The sequence below is a fragment of the Betta splendens genome, chromosome 21 (assembly GCF_900634795.4).
Source record: "Betta splendens chromosome 21, fBetSpl5.4, whole genome shotgun sequence".
In the NCBI taxonomy this organism is placed as follows: domain Eukaryota; kingdom Metazoa; phylum Chordata; class Actinopteri; order Anabantiformes; family Osphronemidae; genus Betta; species Betta splendens.
In genome coordinates, this window is record NC_040899.1 from 10,838,915 (window position 1) to 10,857,418 (window position 18,504).

Consider the following 18,504-nt stretch of genomic DNA (forward strand, 5'->3'; position numbering starts at 1 on the left):
GGAACTAAAGTCTTCCACAGAACCAGTCAAACAGCCAGGAAGCCACGTTGTATTCCAATGTCTCGCTGTGTTTGTGTCAGTACAAAACTACCAGCTGAATGTCAACGAGAGACTTCTCTTCCAGCTCTGTTTGGTAAACTGTTATTAATTAGCTTAATATTTGTAACATCATTGTCTACAGTTCTGGGGGATTCTTATTATGGTGGATAGTGAATTAATTTGATTAATTGCATGCAGCTACATCCACATAAATCATGTAGATGACGGTAATGAAGTCAATTATTGTTGCATATGATACATTGGATGGCAGTGGCTCAAGAGGCAGAGCTGTTGCCTTCTGATCACGGGGTTGGTGGTTCAATTCCAGACTCCACTATTGTAGGTCATATGCTGTGGTGTCAGATGTGTAAGGTTAAGTTGTGGTTGTGAATGAGTGAAGTACTTTGAGTACCGGTCCTTCTTCTTGATGGCTCTTCACCAGCCTTTGTGGCCTTTGGTAATGCCTCCATATAAGACAAGAAGATATGAAGATGTTTTACAGTAAGGAGTAGTAGGTGGGAGCTACAGATCACTAATAAAATGTGGGTTTCCTTCCTCCTGTTTATGTACAGATATGTAGGGAAGAGATACAAATTGTATCTCATGCCTATATATTTTAGTGTGGATACAAATCTTGAAAATTGAGTAAGGGATAGACAGAAATAAAACTAGTTTCCTCTGAGGTTCTTAAAAGTAGTGTTGACACAAATTCAACCAACAGGAAAGACGGGAGACATCTACTTTGAGACTTTGCTTATGGAGTCTTAAAAACCTTGGCCTCCATGCTGCCATGTTGTTGTTTGTCACAGCTACTGGTCTTGTCTGCTTGTCGCATTAAAATATAACTTATTAATATGACACAATACAGTTCACATCTATATTATCGCACTTTTTATTTTATACATACTTTCTTGCATCTTTCCCACTCAAGCAGACCCAGTTCAGCTACCACGATCCCAGTTTCAGCATGGAGGACATGTTGGCCACGCTGCCCAGAGTGGTCTCCGTTCCACCGGTGTCCGGAAGCTGCCTCCCTCCACAGGACCTGGCGTCAGGGAGCCAAATTGCTGGTGGGTTCAGCCACGGCAACCAGGATGACCCACGATGCAACGGCACCCTGAGGAAGCAGGCCTCCCCGAGATCCAGCGCCCTCGGGGCAGGCTCGATTCTCACTGTGGGACTAGGTAAAGCACAATGCCCACATGAACACGCACATCTACGATTATCTGAAACCAGTTTTGACAGTGATGGAAGACTTTAGTGATGATGATAGAGGTCAATCAGTCTTTCTATAGTTATGCAACACACACAGGTACAGTACACTTTCCAGATTTGTTTGGTTTAGTGAAGAAATACTGTAGTATTTCACTAAAACATCCCTAAACAAAAGAAAGAATTCAGTGATGGCCAAACAGACTGACCTGCATTACAGGGCTGGAGACATCCTGTCCCATGGCCCACATCTATATTTACCATATCAAAACAATCCTTGTGTTTGCCTCCCAAGGTGAAGACAGCAGTGGACAGCGATACAGTGCTGATCCAACCGGCCTTTTAACAGAGCGAGGACCAAAAGGAGACAAGGACCAGGACATCTACATTACTGCTAAGAGAGACAAGAAATCCTCAGGTTACTTTGCACTATTGAACATGAGGTGTAACATTACAGGGGTTTGTGTTAATCTGACCTTTGATATACAAATGATAACCAAGCACGATGCAATGTAGACAGCATTACTTTTCTTATTGAAACTCATTTTTTGAACCCTTTGTTACCAGACTATCTCAGGCCTGTGGAGGAAAACCCCTTTGTCACGCGTCGGAGGAATGGTGACATACACGCTGTGGTTGATGGAGCAGGCTGCCACACCTTGCACATAGCTGGAGCTGCAGCCAACCCCAAGGGTCAGGCCTCCCATGGGGATGAAGAGTATATTAATGAGCCATTGTACCTGAATACCTTCCTTAACCCTGGAGACAAGAACGGTTTGGCTGGTGCAGTTTCCATCTCGGGGCCCGGCTCCTCTGTTGCCCAGTCAGTATCACAGACAGTCAACCCATCGACGTCGGGCCACGTCGTCTCATCCACTGGATACGTGGTACCTCCCGGCCACCTCCCCCACTCATCATATCCATCACACACCCTGCATCCAGGGCATTCGGGACACGCTCTGCACTCAGGCGTCACCAGCAGCACCATCATGTTTGATAAGAAAGGCAAGAAGGCCACTTTTGACAATCCTGAATACTGGCAGCACAGTCTGCCCCCAAAGTCCTCACTGCACAACCCCGAGTACCTGCAGGACTGCAGCACACGCTTCTTTTACCGGCAGAATGGACGCATTCGCCCTGCTGTGGCTGAAAATCAGGAATATTTGTCTGAAGCTGCTATGAAAGCTGGCAATGTGTTGCCACCCCCTCCATACAGACAGAGGAACACTGTGGTGTAATGGCCCACAACGGAGGAATGAATAAAGAGACACGGGTGGAGATGAACTGATGTTAAAGAGTTCTTTCATTTCCATGCAGTACTTCTCAACCTGGGTTCTCCTTTGACCCTTCCTGGACTCTCCTCTCTGTTCTGTCTGATAGCAAGTCTTTTATTCGACTCTGAGCTTCTGTCTTTTCCTGACAGGACCACGATAGCAGTTACTGACAGCTCCACTTCACATGCGAACCATATTTTTAGCTCTGTTCTTGGTCATGAGCCCTAAAGCAGGCAGACACATCTCTTTGGTTGGTCCTGTTTTGGAGAAAACTGTACGCCTTTTGTACCAGAGATGCATCGATATTTTAAATGGAGAAGAAAACTGAGGTTAGGCCAAAGAGAGCATACTTGCCATTTCTTTACACGTTGATGAATTACTGCTCGCCATTTCACCTTTAACCTTGTTTGCCACACAACTAGATGTACATACTGCAGTTTCACATGCTGTTAATGCTTGTGTACAGTGCATCAAATGTCAAATGCACATGAATATGTGTTGTGTCTAATCAGCGAACTTGCACTCATGCTTAAGAGCCCATATGTGGTTTGCACCTGTGCCCACACACTAACAGTATTAAAACATTTATCACATTCAGCAATATGCTTACTACCTGCTAACATGCTCTCAGCCTGGATGATAGCAACATATATAAAAGGTAAACACATACCGGATCGGAATATCTTCTACAAGGCTAAAGGAGTCAGTGCTGCAAAGCAGAAAAGATTAAAGAGTAAATATCACCACATTTATATGAAAACCCATTATGTCATTGTACATGGATGATAGCTTTTAGCATAATATCGACATAGCTGGAGCTGGATTTGGACTGATCACTCACTCTTTCCATGTCAGTCCATCTTCCTGTTCTGCTTTCATCCACACCTACACGTTTCAAGGAGCCATCAAACCATCCAGCTCATTGTCACCCTCATCAGCTCACTGACAGCAGCATAGCTGTTGGAATTCGGTGCCTGAGGATGAACAAGAGGTCAAACAGCACGGTTGTAGAAAATGAAACGGCACGTGAGAGAAGGGCGAGTTCATAAACTGGATCAGAGCACATCTTTCGTTGTCATCAGGGATGTGATTACTTTGTAACGTTGTCTGATACTGGATTCGGCTAATAAGGAGCAGGCGAAACAGCAGAGACTGCAGCGATGGCAAAAATGCTCAGCCTACAGAAGGGTAAATACGCCAATTACACCTCATTAGCAGGCAGACGCAGTCCTATAAATAGGCTCTGTGGACCTAGTTGTGTCTGAAAAGACGCTGAAGTACATCAAAAGATGAGGCTAAAAGATTGTGTCTCTCACCTCTGTACAATAGCAGTAATATACTATTGTATGTCATAAAATAAGAATTACATTGGCCACATGGCCGTGACTGCAGGGTCTTGCTCTGTGTTGTAGGGTCAGACCTATGAGCCAATGGGTCATTTAGTTTGTGTTCGACATGGTGACGCATACTTACAGGTACAGCATGTTGCCCTCTGTGCTCTCACAATACTCCCAGATGCCACGGTAGGTTCTGATGGAGCGCACCAGCATCTGTTGGCAAATGGAGGTAATGATTTAATACTTCATAATCTGGCTCAGCCAAATGGTTATTAAGCAGCAATTCATTCACATTTCTTTATGCTGCAAACATAATATAGTGAGACAATAGTTGCACTCTGGCCTCATGTTTTCTGTGTCATTAGGCATTTTACTGACAAAGGAATTTATAAATATATCTGATAACCCTAATTGGGCTAGATGTGATTATATACACTGACAAGACTGACATTTGTCAGGTCTCTACACTGTTTATAGTTATCCCTTTAAATGTGTAGTTGACTGTCACATACACATTTGATATACAAGCTTTTTACACCAGTGCAATGATATACCGTTGAGATCTAACTGCTGACCCGCCAGTTCCACAAACGTGTGCCTCTAAAGTAAAAACTACCAAGAAAATCCAGCCAAGCACCGTTAATGATTTACTGTCCAAACACAGATGGTGCCCTGATCCATTGTTCTCTCCCCCTCTCAGGTTTTATAGGAAATAATAATCACCCAATCCAGTCCCAGCTGAGGTTCACGTTACCCTCGTCATAAAGGGACGTCAAACTTAGCGAAATAAAGACGTAACGGAAGACAAATTTATGCCATAAGACCACAGTCGGTTCAGCGGTGAAATGTTCACCTCTACATAAATGTAATTTTTATGAGTGAGGGGCAGAGTTTTAATGGTTGGTCTTGATGACGCCACCATGTTAAGTGTCACTTTGACATTGACACTATTTCTGTTACGAACCTCACATTGCTGTTGTGCATCCGTTTTTTTTTCCACACTGAGATCTTGCCTGTCCTGCTGATTCAGCCCTAGACTCATGTATATGTCCATTGTGTAAGTGTGTGCGATGTACTGTCCATTCTTTAAGTTAAAAGTCACATGTGTTAAGTCTATTTTTACCAACCCTCAGCTGTAGTGCGCGTATTGTACTGTAGGGCCATATGTTTAATTGCAGTGGAAGCAGTGGAGAGTCACCAAAAAGCTCTATTATGGATCTCTGTGGAAGCATAAAGCTAATCTTCTGGGGGAGAAAACCTTCTGGCACTGTCGGCGAGTAAGCATCACCAGGGGCTTTTAGCTTTTTGAATGCTAATTTATCCACTTTTGCTTGTTGTTCTGTGGGGAAATCATGTTACCCAACATCTCACCCAGGGCACCAGCCGAGAATCCAATAGGTTGTAATTCTGCAGCAAGGTTAAAACTAGGGTATTAGCATTCCAGAAGTGTTACTAGACCAATGCATCAATGCTACGAAAGCTAGCGAAGGTGCTTGAATGGGCAGAAGAGACCAGAGTTGATTGCAATTGCTTTCTCCTAAGAGGTGACTGTGGGATTGTATGTAGCAAACACTGTTCCTGCAGCAGAACCACTGAAAGCTGCACAAAGACCAAAACAACCTGGCAGGAAAATCATATTACGGTCAAATGTTACCACGAGTCATAGTTTTATGTGGTGCGCAGAGGTAAGCACAGGTTAAGTAGTTATTTGAAGGAGCACAAAAAGCAAATCAGCCTTCGAGTGACAGCTTGTTTTGTTCGTCCACATTTGTGCAATGTGTTGTTATACTGGTTGTTAGTGTAAAGTTGGTCTGCTACTCTAATTTTCTCATTGTGAGTCTTGTGATGTGCAATTTCAAAATCTCCATCTTATTCCTGCCACGTCCACGTCATGTTCTGTAATCAGCTTCAAAGCCATTACTATCCGTCTCCCACTTTAAGAAGCGTCCGCCCACATTTACCTGCTGTATGAGCCGGTGAGGACGGTGTGAGCGTTTAGCTGGAAAACTGACTGTTTGTGAGGACGCGACGGCTGTGAAAGAATACATACGCCAGTTGTGTCCTCCTAAGCAACAGCAAGCTTCATCTTTCAGTCACATCCTGTGACACCTTTGAATTAGGACAGGCCTTGTTGGATCCTTACGACTCAGAAATGAGTCCAGCCCCTGAACTGGGACAGAGCGACTGTATTTATAGTGTGTGCTCCTTTTCTATTTTCTACGATTGGATTATTCATATCATGAGGGCATGGTTTAACCACATCAGAATATTCTCGCACTAGTCTTAACAAGCATTGGATAAACATTCCATTTCCAGCAACTTCACTATTAATTGCTCCACGAGAATTTGTTATGTTGCATCATAACATAAATCATATCATTGCAACAGAATCAAACTGTGTGGCTGCCACAATCTGACTGACACAGTTGTATCTGTGTATATTCTACAGTGCCATAATGGGATAGACAGTGGTCGAGTAAGCACAGTTTATTATGTCTTCACTTGATGGTAAATCTGTACAGTGGAATGAATAATTGTCTTTTAACCAAATGACAAGACATTCGAATAATGAGTTGCTCAACAGTTTTACCATTGATAGAAAAATTTTACAATAAATAAAAAGTGGATAGTATTTTTATAGGTAGGTTAAAGGTGGCCAGGAGCACCTGTACATAGGACGACGATTTTGAACATTTTCCTTTCATCGTTGCATTTTTAGTGGTCTGTGTATCGTTTTTTTTCTTTTGGGGAATATTTTTTTCTGTATGTATATAAATATATATACAGTATATATTCTGTCAATGTAATTTGAAGAGTGAACGCTCGCAGGGTCTCTTGTCACTCGCACTTCGTCATTTCCCCCCGTGATTATGTGAATGTGTTTCAAGCACAACTTTGGTGGACTTTGTGTTTCAACCTCTGCTCTTGCTCACTTTGTAGGAGTGACTTTTTCCTTTTCCCTTTTTACTGCCCTCCGTGCTTCTCTTCCACTATCCATCTTTTGGGATTTTTTTTAAAGATTTTGTACAAGATGCAATTACAAAACTAATGAATATTCAGTATTTAATCCCCAGATGTTTCCTAACAAATGTTGTTAATCCACCAGTGTCGCTTCAGACCCTGGCTTTTGAGGACCTATATTCTAATTATTTGTGTAGTTTAATTTCCTTTTCCACTTCATTGTTTACTTTCACAAGATATTTAGCCCTTCGTTCATTTGTGGCAATACAGACTGGATGGTGTAGCAATATTGTTACAGCCCTGAGAGTGATTTATGACATGAAAGACACTTTGCATGGGCTGGACTGATCATTCTATTCACTGGTATCTGTTTGTACCGATGCTGTATGTTGGTACAGTAGGTACCACTTTGGTTTCATCACTCTCATTGCTTGACACAAAGCAAATGTTCATTTAATGAGATTTTGACAGTACTTTTGTGGAGTTTGGCCTTCGGTCACCTCATTGGATGCAGTATAAACATCAGGGTGGCTTATTTTTACTGGAGAATTCTAGCAAAGTGGATAATATTGTCAGCTACGTTAGATATAACTGTTGTAAAGCACTCAAGCACAACATGTGTTGTTTATGCAGGAACTGAGCCGGACAGCTAAAAGAATTTGTGCTGGTTTTCTAACTATACTGTGGACTTCGCTAATAACTGATGAAGTTTTTCATTGGAAAAGTTGGGATTTCAACCAGTTTCAGCTCTGCACGGCTGACCTGTTGTTCTATGTTTTGTATAATGCCTATACTATGAGCCAGCTGTACACTTGCAAAGTGCCCAGTAGGCATTTAACCATGTGCAGTATTTACACACACACACTGTTGTTGGTCATGTGGGAATTTTGCCAAGCTCCTCAAAAGTTTGTTTAGAAATACACTAAAGCTTCGAGGAAATTTTGTCATTAAAAAATAAATATCGTAAATTGTCATTTCATTGACTCATCACATTGAGTGAGATCTAGGTTTTATAAATGATAGCTTGTCACATATGACCTGTTTTACATGTGTCTTTACACTATTTAATTGCCACAATTTCCCCAGCTAGAACATTTAAATATGTATTCCCTCTGTTTTGTTACATGAATCTGTCAAAACTATATTTTTAATTCAGTATGAATAAAGATCAGTCAGTATTTAATCGTTGGTTTTGTTCATTTTGCAGATCTTATGTCTAAGTGTGGGCAGAATTAGAACTTCAGAAGCCAATGAATACAGTATATAACAGTAACTCATCTAAATTATTTTGTGTTAATTATTTGCTGGAGCACTAACACAGAGTAATTCAATGTGCAGCATAACGTTCTTCAATGCTGCCACCTGTATTTATCTACTTCTACATGGGTTCAAGTACTGCTTTCAATTCAGCCCTTATTTTTGAGGGCACTTCACGCCTCCTTACTTCAAATGTCAGCCTGTTCTCAAGTAGTCCAGCCACATGGGAGTGTTGTGTAGCCCGTAGTCACAGCATGACATCTTCATTCTGCCCAGATGAGGCCAGGCTGCAGACATCCCTCACCATTCAACAGATTATGCCTGTGGGTTAGAAAGACAAAGAAGTCAGACAGGGGCTGCACTCTCACCAATGGAGCCTTGCTTCTTCGGGCCATCTTTTCACATTAAAGGCAAGTCATACACACACTACCTTGTAAACTTGTGGGAAAATCACGAGGAGCACCAGTAATAAAGTGTCATTACTTTTGACACTTGCTTGTGCGTGATCGATGTGACTCTTTCCCAGCGAATGACATTTTATGGCATTATCATAGGAAATCCAATAATGAGATTGGCATCTTGGAGCCTTTGCCCCATGCAAAGTCAAATCGCTTGCCTTAAGATGGTCATAGAGTGTGATCGAAACAATCTGTCATTGTCTCCTCTCTCTCAGTATCACAAACTAGACGCCTTGACAAAGTGTATGGATTTTACCTGATATGAGGGATGATGAGCCTTGGTTGAATATAAATGATCTGGAATGTCTTTAGGTGAATTGATTGACTGACGCTTCTCTACAAATAAAAGTGAAGGCTCTCTTTGACAGTGCATTAATCGGCAGAACCCCTTTACTGTCTGCACGTTTCCATTGGCTGCTGAGGTAAGGTTTGCTTGTCCCATGTACACTGCTCTACGCTGCCAGAGGTTTACAGACTCATCCCAGGTTAGTCAACCAACTGTCGCTGGCACTTTGCTGTACAACCTTCATCGTAGTCCAGATTTGCTCAGAGCAGATGGTTATACGTGGCTCAAACAATCACATCCAGTCACCTGATGCAATGACAATGTAATGGTATAAAAGAAAAATGACAAAGTCCAACAGCGAAGCTCCACAGTGTCGCTCCCAGTGTTTTGGCACTGCTACGTCTTCTACTCAGCGAGCCGGTCATAAGGGCTGCTGCCTCTAAATCCCAGCATGTTGGCAGCCTGTGATTGAATGGACTGTACAAAGCCCACTAAGCAGTGTTGAGATCCCCTTTGAGAGCTTTCATTATGGAACAGCATATTGGATTCTCTTCACAGGCTGTCTATCTCTCCAAGAGTCCACACACACAGACACTCTCAAGGCATCATACTATACAACATGTAGACAACCTGGTAATAAATCCTAGCTGTGCATCAGTAAATCGCGTCCATGCATAATAAATATACCCTGATACTGGTGTATTTCACACGACCTCTACCCATGGATCACCCTCTCTAGTTGTAGACTATTGGATGCCTGTATCCATAAAGTCTAACAACAGTCAGTTAAATACCCCAATAATGTCCTACTGTAAGCTTCACTTTGTCCACACTTCCTTAAAAATGAAAATTGAGCTATTGCACATGCAACATGGACATGATGGATTTAAGGAAGCACCTGAAGCAGTGATAGTGTGTTAGAGTCACATTTTACAACATAAACAAACAGAACAAAACCTTAAGCCTGTTTGTAAATGCATGTGTGATCACCTGTGTGAGAACTGCCTCAAAGATCCAGCAATAATCTTCAAAACCACACAAGGTAAGAATGTGTCTGTGCACTATTCCAAATTAAACACTATGATCCTGCATAGTAAGTACAATGCAGCACACCAGAATGTCTGAAAATGCAGTATTGTTGGAGTCTGCCGTGCTGAGTTCGTGACAGGAAAAAGTATAGGTCTTCTGTGTTTTGAAAGCTTTAGCTTAGTATCTGCTGAATGATTTATTTTCCTACTACATATCTTACCTTATCTAATAAGATGCTTCACTGCATGACTTTTTTGGGAATGCCTGTCAGGGCCAGTTAGTTCTCAGGTGAGCAGCCAAACCAAGGTGTTTGACAACATGACTGAATGGTTGGATCAGTGCAGCTTATACAGCAGCTACACTTTACACTGTATCAGACAAATGAAATCGATCCCAACAAGTATACAAGTGTTACATAATTGTTAAAGACACTGAGTGCTTAAGCAGTTCCAAAGCATAAATGAAACCCTCCCAAACTCGTTTAAATTTAATGATGTATTGGGCATGTTATAAATTTAATTCGTAACCATAAAAAATTTGGAAAAGGTACTCTAGTCGTAGATATTCTGATTTCAAGCTTGGGGAGATCTAAAACTGTCCAGAATTTTATTAAGTAGTGGTTGACAACACACACGAACACACACATTAAGACTAATAAGGCAATCTCAGTGGTCATTTGCATAGTGCTTAGGAAATAAAGCTCATCTGATTACAGTTGAAAATGAGCTGCTCAGCATTTAGTGTTTATCACTTGCTTTGTTAGCTAAGGCAGTATCACAAAGAGAGGCTCCTATTGAAAACATGCTGGCATTGTAATGAGGAAGTGGCCATTAGAGTTCATTCAGATTTCAGTGGTGCAATGGTGCTTTAAGGTCTAAAAAGGGGCTAGTTCTTTGTTCATGCAGGTTTTAAAATTACATAAAATTAATACATAAGCCAAAAAACATGTTTGTTTTGTTTTTTGTCTCACAAATACTGTAGTCCTGAGCACCCAGAGAAGTCACACTGTTCAGCTTGCAAGTTGGGTAGTTGAATGAACTTTATAGTTAATACAAGAAGGTGAATGTGTTTAATGCTCTGAACAAGTCAATCAATCATTCCAGCATTGAAGAATACACACAGTGTCAAAATGTATGGAACTAATATATGGAAACTACTACTCATTAAGCAGATTGGCCAGGTGATTAATCCCCACATCAGAAGTAATTAGTTGAATATGTGTATCAAGAATTTTTATCTGCATATTAGCAAAGGAGTTAAGGTAACACAAGGGAAATCCTTGGAAAAGAAGTACCTCAAAGTTGTCTGACAAACACTTACTGTACAGATGGTGTTTATATACAGTACAGTACACAAGCTACTGTATAACTTCACTGGTTCCCTAAAAGGCTCTAAAAGCAGCTGATGTTCCAGTGATTGCGTTCAGGCACAGTGCAGAGTGTAGGTCCTCCAAGTTGTGAGGTGTCTGGGAACTAAAGTAGGTTCTTCAGTTTTGGTCCCTGCCTTTTTCTGCCTCATTTTGGCGTCTGTGTTGAAATTTTGTTGGGGATGCACACACTGAGAATCTAACTTTGTTTAACTTTTCCCGGCTTTTGCTGTGCTGGTATATGTTACCAATTAAATGATCTAAAAGTGCATCCTTTTAGTCGCATTAAAGATTAATCAAGGTCTCGCCAGACAAACCAGCATTTCCCCGGGTCTGCAAAGTTAATGGCAATGAAGTAAGGCTTTAAAATGACTTCCACTCATAGAATAAACTAATAACATGTGAGCGCAGTGATAAATGAGACCAATTGTGGGCAACGTTGCATTTTAATTAAGAAGCAGTCTTAAGCGAGGAGGCGTCATTGTTAAAGTCAACTCTCAATTGCAATTATGCCGCTCTATTCATGTGTAACATAATGGCTTGATGACAGTTCTTTGTCGGCGTACAGTGGAGGCATAATTGTGTTCTTTCACACACAAAACTGGCACATCTCAATTTTCTATTTTGACTCAATAGAAACGCTCGATTCTAAGGCAGAGGTTGCATCTTCGTGGCTTTATCTGTCACTTCACCAGCATGACTCAAAACAAACGCTTTTAGTCATGCTGTCTGCCGTTGCTGCTCATTCCTACTCTTGCATTGAATGAAACTATCAATGCTGGTTATCCGATGACTACGTAATTACAATTCATTACGGGTTTGCTAAATTTGTTGTTTTGCCTCTGAGAATATTTAGAGGGTCTTTGTTATAACATCCTTCCCCCAACAGGGAAAAAATTTAATTTTGAAGACCACCTTCAGCTGCTGTGAGACTAAACTTTGACTTTTCTGCCATCTACATGACTAAATGTTGATGTGAAAGTAACAGGTAACTGGGGAGGTTATTTGACCTTGCTGAAGATCTCTACTTTATTGAGTGCTTTCTTCTTCCCCTGCTCACTTAGTGTAGGAGACACATAAAGAGACCAGAGACCTTTATCCCTCGAGAGAAATGATTTCAGGCTGTCTACGTGTGGGAGGAAGACACAGTTAATGGCAATAGCCTTTGTTCATGCGTGTGTTTTTCCTCTCTCTCTTGTTTTTTTGAAAATAGATGTTTCATCTTGTTTCACTTCATCTTTATGCTCTGGCAGTAACAGGAGTACAAAAAAACAATTAGAGGTAGATGCCTGACAGGAAACTCGCAAACATGATCAAAGCAAGGCTGATTGCAGCCATTATGCTTCCGGCGTGCTCCAGTGTGTCCACTGCAAACTTGGTCTGCTTTTAAGAGACAATCACCGCGTGGCCATTTGCAGAAAGTTCCCACAATGAGTCCACCATCATGTTTGATATGATTGGCGGCACACAGTTCTAGAATGCAGCCTGGAAGTGGACAGTGTTGTGCTGATTGGTCATGTACTGTAGGCGCCACATGTTTGATCTACATAGAAAAGAAAAGCTACTGATTGCGCCCACACATTGCCTTAAACAACTGCTTTTTCTTACAGTATGTGTATAGTGTCATTACCCTTGTCACCATCCTCCTTCGTGATGCAACGTGATTCCATATTACCACAAAAGCCTAATCTTTTCCTTTATGGTTCACAGATCCAAGCAGCTGCTAACACCAAAGTCCTTTCTTATTCTCTGGACATCTCGCTCTCCAAATACTCACAGGTGCCACAGGAGGCTGAAAGTACGTTATAGAAGTTCTAGGCAAATCGGAGGGTTCAAGCGCGTTGACAGTGTGATTGTGTTGTTACCTGATCAGGTTGCCAGCATCCGATTGCTCCTCCAGGCCAGCAGATGGTTATGGTTGACTCCTGGGTGGCAAGGAACCAGATTAGCGTTTTTAATTTAACATGTGTGACTACTGTACAGTATAGTTGCAGGTTATGCACAGTAGGGTAATGCAATAAAATTGTGACTGCTCGCTATACTTAGCAAATAGCAGGTGCTTCATGTAGGCATTTCACAGGACAGATTCTGACTAATCTCAGAACCCACCAGGTTTCCAGTTCCTTCATTTAAGTTTATCACTGCTGTCCCTTCCTGCTTTGTCCATCCTTGTTTAAAAATTATCTTAAACAAACCAGGTTTACTTTCAATAAAGCTATTAAATGAATATTATGATTTTATTTCTGAAATACAAGTCTAGTACCAATAGTAAATTTGTAGGAAACCATCAATACAACGCCATAAATAGCTTTAAAACAGGCTGTGGCTGTCTTTCATCTGTGATTCTCCAAAGCAGCTGACACAGAAATGCTCAAATTACAGTCACATACAGCACAATGCAGCGAAGGTGCCCCACTGGCACAAAGCAATTACAGAATACACACACACAGTTCACAGGCAACCAAAGAGAGACAAATGATCTCAGTGATAAAATCAGTTTAATTAATTTCAGTGTGTATTAGCATATTTTATTAGGGTGATTTTTTCTTCTTTTGCTTTACCTTCATTCTCCTTTGAAATGATCAAACTTCTTATCTGCCTTTGGTTTTAGGCATTTCCTTTCCGTATCGTGCTTGTCTGTGTAATCTGCCAAGAAAACAAGACAAGCATGTAGTCAAGCGATGTCTCGACATACAGTTTTTATAGGCTTTATATTTAAATATTTCTAATAAATGTTTTTTGCTGCTCCCTTAGTCAGTCTGCTTATTCAGAATCTGTGCTGTAAACAAATTCACACACTATTTAAGAGATAAGATGATTGGCATGCTCCTAAGAAATATTGATCTAAAATGTAGATTACCGTAGTTCATTTGGCTTTTCTCAACAGAACGTTAACATAAATAACATTAACAGGTTGTGTTAACACAACATTTTCTTGTCCAGGGTCAAAAAATGCTAAATACTACATAGTATAACTGCTATTTACATAAATTTAAATTGTTGTAAAGTAAGAGGCCTAACAGAATATTGTGATCTAATCTCATGTAAATATTGTCATGCATCTGTTTATTCCTCGCTATAATCCTCATCCTACCTAGTTTCCGTGTTTCTGCACTCGTCTTCTTTACTCAGGTTTGCTCACAGTTAATCCCCTTCCATTCACATAAAGTCACGACCAGACACTCTTCCATATACTCAACATCACCCAGGGATGAGACCAGCTGATACCCTACTCACAGATTAGGGCCTTAGATTGCAGCACCATAAACAAGTACCTGCTGAAAGCTCCGTGTCACGGATTAGCTACTTCAGAAACAATGCATGCTAGAATTGCCACAGGTAAAGCTGCCAAGTGTCAACATAGCTTGGTCCTTTATTGCTTTTCAGATCAGCTTTAGTCTAAAAGTGTGACAGGCATTGGTGTCTGAAACAATCTACCAACAGCCACTCTAAGAAAGGAACATTTATTTTGTATTATTTTAAAGGATGTTAACTACCTTTACTAGCACAAATAAAAACATTTACCTTTCAGGAAATTCAATCTATGGAAGAATCATAAACATCTGTCACTTATTTACAAATGTATTTTTCATTATCATATCATTTTGGGGACAAAATCCAAAGCATAACGGAGTTATTCATTCATTAATTCATTAATTCCAGTCAATACTGAATTTTAAATAAATCTAGGTGATGGTGAGACTCTGTTGTTCAACCTGGCATTTACAGGAAGTGCAGTGGTCCAGGTCAACACAAGTACTCACAACAGACAAAGTAATGCAACAAAATGTATTGTCAGGTTTATGGACAATCACGTTCTATGACTGTACAGTATCTATTGCTGGTGTAACATCATGCTCTGCGGAGTTGCTGTATGTGGTACAGCCTATATACTTTTGTCCTCATCTTTCTTGGCCAGTCTTTGCTCCATTTGTCTTTTGTTCATTATGGTAATTGAAACTATTTATGCATATAAGGTCTTGGGCCATAGGTTAGCTAGATTAATTTAGCCCAGACTCACTCGCTTGAAAGAGAAGCTGTAATCACTGAAGGTGGCCTGGCCCAGAGCAGGCTAACTAGATTAGCAGTAGGCCTCAAAGCAACATATCGTTAATTGAGCTGCCATGACTTACAGTAGTTTCGTGTTTTTATCCTGGCTTGGCAATCGTCCAAAGGAATAACACAGGGTGAAGTTTAGTAAACTAGGCCAAGCCACTTGTCCTGGAAATCTTGATCTGTTTTTGTGCAATATCCCTCTGGAGCCAAGCAGAGTGTTGTTCTGAAAGAGAAAGTACAGTTATCCTCAGACAGAGCATTCAGACACATCTTCCTCCTCCAACTACGATCTAAATGAGTTAAGTTTTTTAAGTTTATGTTTGAGTGGCTATGCAGCATGTGTCAAACTAGTGTTAGCATGTGTGTTAAGTCAGGACACTGATTTTGTTGAAAGACATTAAAAATACATTTAAATATTTCAATTAAAATTAATAAATGAAAGAGAAAAACTATCCAACAATTGAAATTGCAGCTTGGTTGTATGAATGCAGTTTTCAATGTAGATCAGAGGCCAAAGTGCTGTGACAAGTAAAAGTTAACTCCACTATAACCACAGTATATGAAACCAGCCAGCTTCTCTCCAACAATATGTTTTTTATCGTTTTTCTGTAGAGGGGAAAAAGAAGGCAGGTCTGCAGTACTGTCTTTCTTTCTCTGTGGGAGGAGGTGTTCCAAGATCTAATTGATGAATAGCAGCCATAACTCAGAGCTACGTCCTTCAATTGAACTTTAATTCATATGTGCATCAATCATTTCCCCTTTTATAATGTAATGGATACTCAAAGCTCTGATTACTGTGCATTTTGTCCTTGTGATGTACCTGTGTGTGTGTGTGTGTCTGTGCATGCGTGTGTTTAAGGAGACAAAACTACAGATTTATTTCCATAGAAAATTGTAAACAAGGAGAGAAATCAAGTCTTTGTCTGTCTTGCTTTTCCTTTGTCTCCATTATCTAGTAAACAGGGCCTCAGCTGTGGTCTTTGCACGTTTCACTGCTCAAATATTGAATTTCAGATTTTTTTTTTTAATTCTTTATCCTGTGTGTGTTTGAGGCCATGTGGAAAGTTAATGCACAGATATTTCTGCGACAAAGTGTTTGAGAACATGCCATTTGTCCCAATTATATCATTTAAATATATTATACTTGAGTGTTTAGCCAAATTGCAGCTTGGAAGTACGTATCCTGGGTTTGTTTGTGTTAAGCAGCACAGTACATTGTGTTGCAGATAAGCATTGTTTAAGTTTATGTTTGAGTGTTACGAGTTTAGGAGGAAAATGCAGCTAAAGGTTGAGGAGATTCAAGCTAGGCGTTGATGCTACTTACCATGCTTGAGTTGACTAGAGGAGGCGGCGGCCAACCGCTTCCTTCTATGACGTCATGGGCAAGACCAACTAAAAGGAGGGGGGTTTAGTGTTAATTATGTTGTTATCTTTAAACTCCATATAGAAAGGTGGATAAGGTGATTAATTGGTTGTTTATTGGTAACGACGTATTTGTTTGCTGTGACTTGTTTGCTTTATTATTCTTCTATATAGTTATATAACGCTGCTAAGAAATGGTTCATCTCAGAGTAGAAGCGCTGGATGATGCTGGCGGTATTTAAACAGGCCGAGCGAGCTAGAAGAGTGTAGCTGTGCTATAATTTTGTTTTAATGCTAATTATTTTAGATGATGATGATGGGACACATAGGAAAACATGGTTATTGTGGAGGCACAGATTACAAAGGGTAGCGTGATTCTAGGCACTTGTTCGGTAGACTGGGTTTAAGAAGTGCTTATATAAAACCACTGTTTGCTCAAATCCTGGATTCTGCCTTTGTGAAATGGCTGCGGTTTTATGAAGAATACATTAACAGCAGAGCAGTCTGTTTCTGTATATGCTGGCGTTGGCATTGTGTGGACCCATTATTCCTTCCTTCTCTTGGCTAAGTGTTGTTTTAATAGAGAATAATTAGAAAAACAACAAAGGATCATTTTTGCTAACAGCTTGGGCCTTTTTGTGTTCAGTCAATGGGTTTGAAAGGCCATTTAGTGAGATTTGAGCCATAGTGAACGTGCGGTTCTATTGTTATATAGTTAATCCTGTAGTGTTGACATATAATTTAACTTCGTGAATTTATATTTTGCAGTGTTGTTACAATATTCACCAAAACAAATATAATCACATTTTAATTCATATTGCGCAGACCTTAATATACTATAGTTAAGTCTCTTAATTTCTCCCCTTGTGCTCGGCTTTAATTGTGCCGCCAGACTTTTTTCCAAGCAATAAAAACCGGTTTCATTCTCCTGTCTTATGTACTATAAAATCTTCAAAGGTGAGCTGCAACACAACCTCCCAGTGAAACACACCTTCCTATTCCAATAACATCCTCATCAGTGTTGAGGCACATGCTCTTCCAATGAGTTCGCCTATCACGCGGTTGCTGGCTAATGAGCTGCCTAATTTAATTCATTGCTGTGCCATACAAGGGTTTGACTAATGAGAGTGACCCTTTGCTGAATACAAAACCTGTATCTGAAAGTGGACGGGGGGGGGGGGGCGCTCCTCCGTCAGGAGACACCAAACATGTTGTGTCCCTTAATGACGACTCCGTATTCACCAAGTCCGTCGTGAGGGGTCGCCTTAATAAGAGGTGCCCACTGCTGGTCTTTTTCATTCGTATGGAGATGCGCGCCGTCCTGTCTTTGCCTACATATCCCCATCTTTTTTCATAATTCGGCCAGAGCAAAAATCAGCGTTCAAACACGATTCCAAAAGCATGCTGTGACTAATCAGATCAGGCTGCACTGTATCAAAGTCTTGTTTGTGGTTGGTTATGAATTTACCACTGCTCGGTCCTCTAATAGGTATAATTTCACAATACAAAGAAGGCAGGGGTTCTGGCCCAAATCACAGCCCACCATAGAAGGACCCATGAAAAGAGAGGAACACCCTGCCTCCCTCTTTTTTGCCACCTTTTCATGTCTCTCTCTGTGGGACCAAATATTGAAAGAGAGCCCTTTCTTTATTGAATGGGACTTTCTTTTTAGCCGGTCGGACCTGTTGTGCAGGTGACGAGAGAAGAGGAACGCATTCATCCACAGCCTCATGTGCCCTTTTACATCTCCCCAGTCCCTATCTCTCTCTCTCTCTCTCTCTCTCTCTAGGAGCACAGAGGCCTGTAAAATGTCCATTAAGGCCTATCTTAATGAAGAGGGACAGAACACAATGGCACCCACATAGAG

General features: G+C 40.9%; 1 protein-coding gene and 1 long non-coding RNA gene across 4 annotated transcripts in view; one reads left to right on the plus strand and one right to left on the minus strand.

Annotated features, from left to right (window-relative positions):
* Positions 1-8,006, plus strand: part of LOC114847230 (receptor tyrosine-protein kinase erbB-4-like) — a 170,513-nt gene extending 162,507 nt beyond the window's left edge. The window contains exons 26-28 of one of the 2 annotated variants that reach the window (XM_029136751.3): positions 971-1,223; positions 1,547-1,669; positions 1,819-8,006. In XM_029136751.3, coding sequence (XP_028992584.1) covers positions 971-1,223; positions 1,547-1,669; positions 1,819-2,489 — 1,047 coding nt within the window. In that variant the 3' untranslated portion in view covers positions 2,490-8,006. The remainder of the gene's footprint in view (positions 1-970; positions 1,224-1,546; positions 1,670-1,818) is intronic. The other variant, XM_029136752.3, reaches the window with a different exon arrangement.
* On the minus strand, positions 914-16,743 carry LOC114847231 (uncharacterized). 2 transcript variants are annotated; one of them, XR_003784164.3, is made up of 9 exons: positions 16,600-16,743; positions 15,353-15,498; positions 13,781-13,865; positions 13,085-13,144; positions 8,268-8,401; positions 3,999-4,075; positions 3,367-3,499; positions 1,513-3,234; positions 914-1,219 (listed from the first exon to the last, which is right to left on the minus strand). It is a non-coding gene; the product is annotated as an uncharacterized LOC114847231 (long non-coding RNA). The 2 variants fall into 2 exon arrangements; XR_003784163.3 differs by having other exon boundaries at positions 1,461-3,234.
* Positions 16,744-18,504: the final 1,761 nt, after the last annotated feature.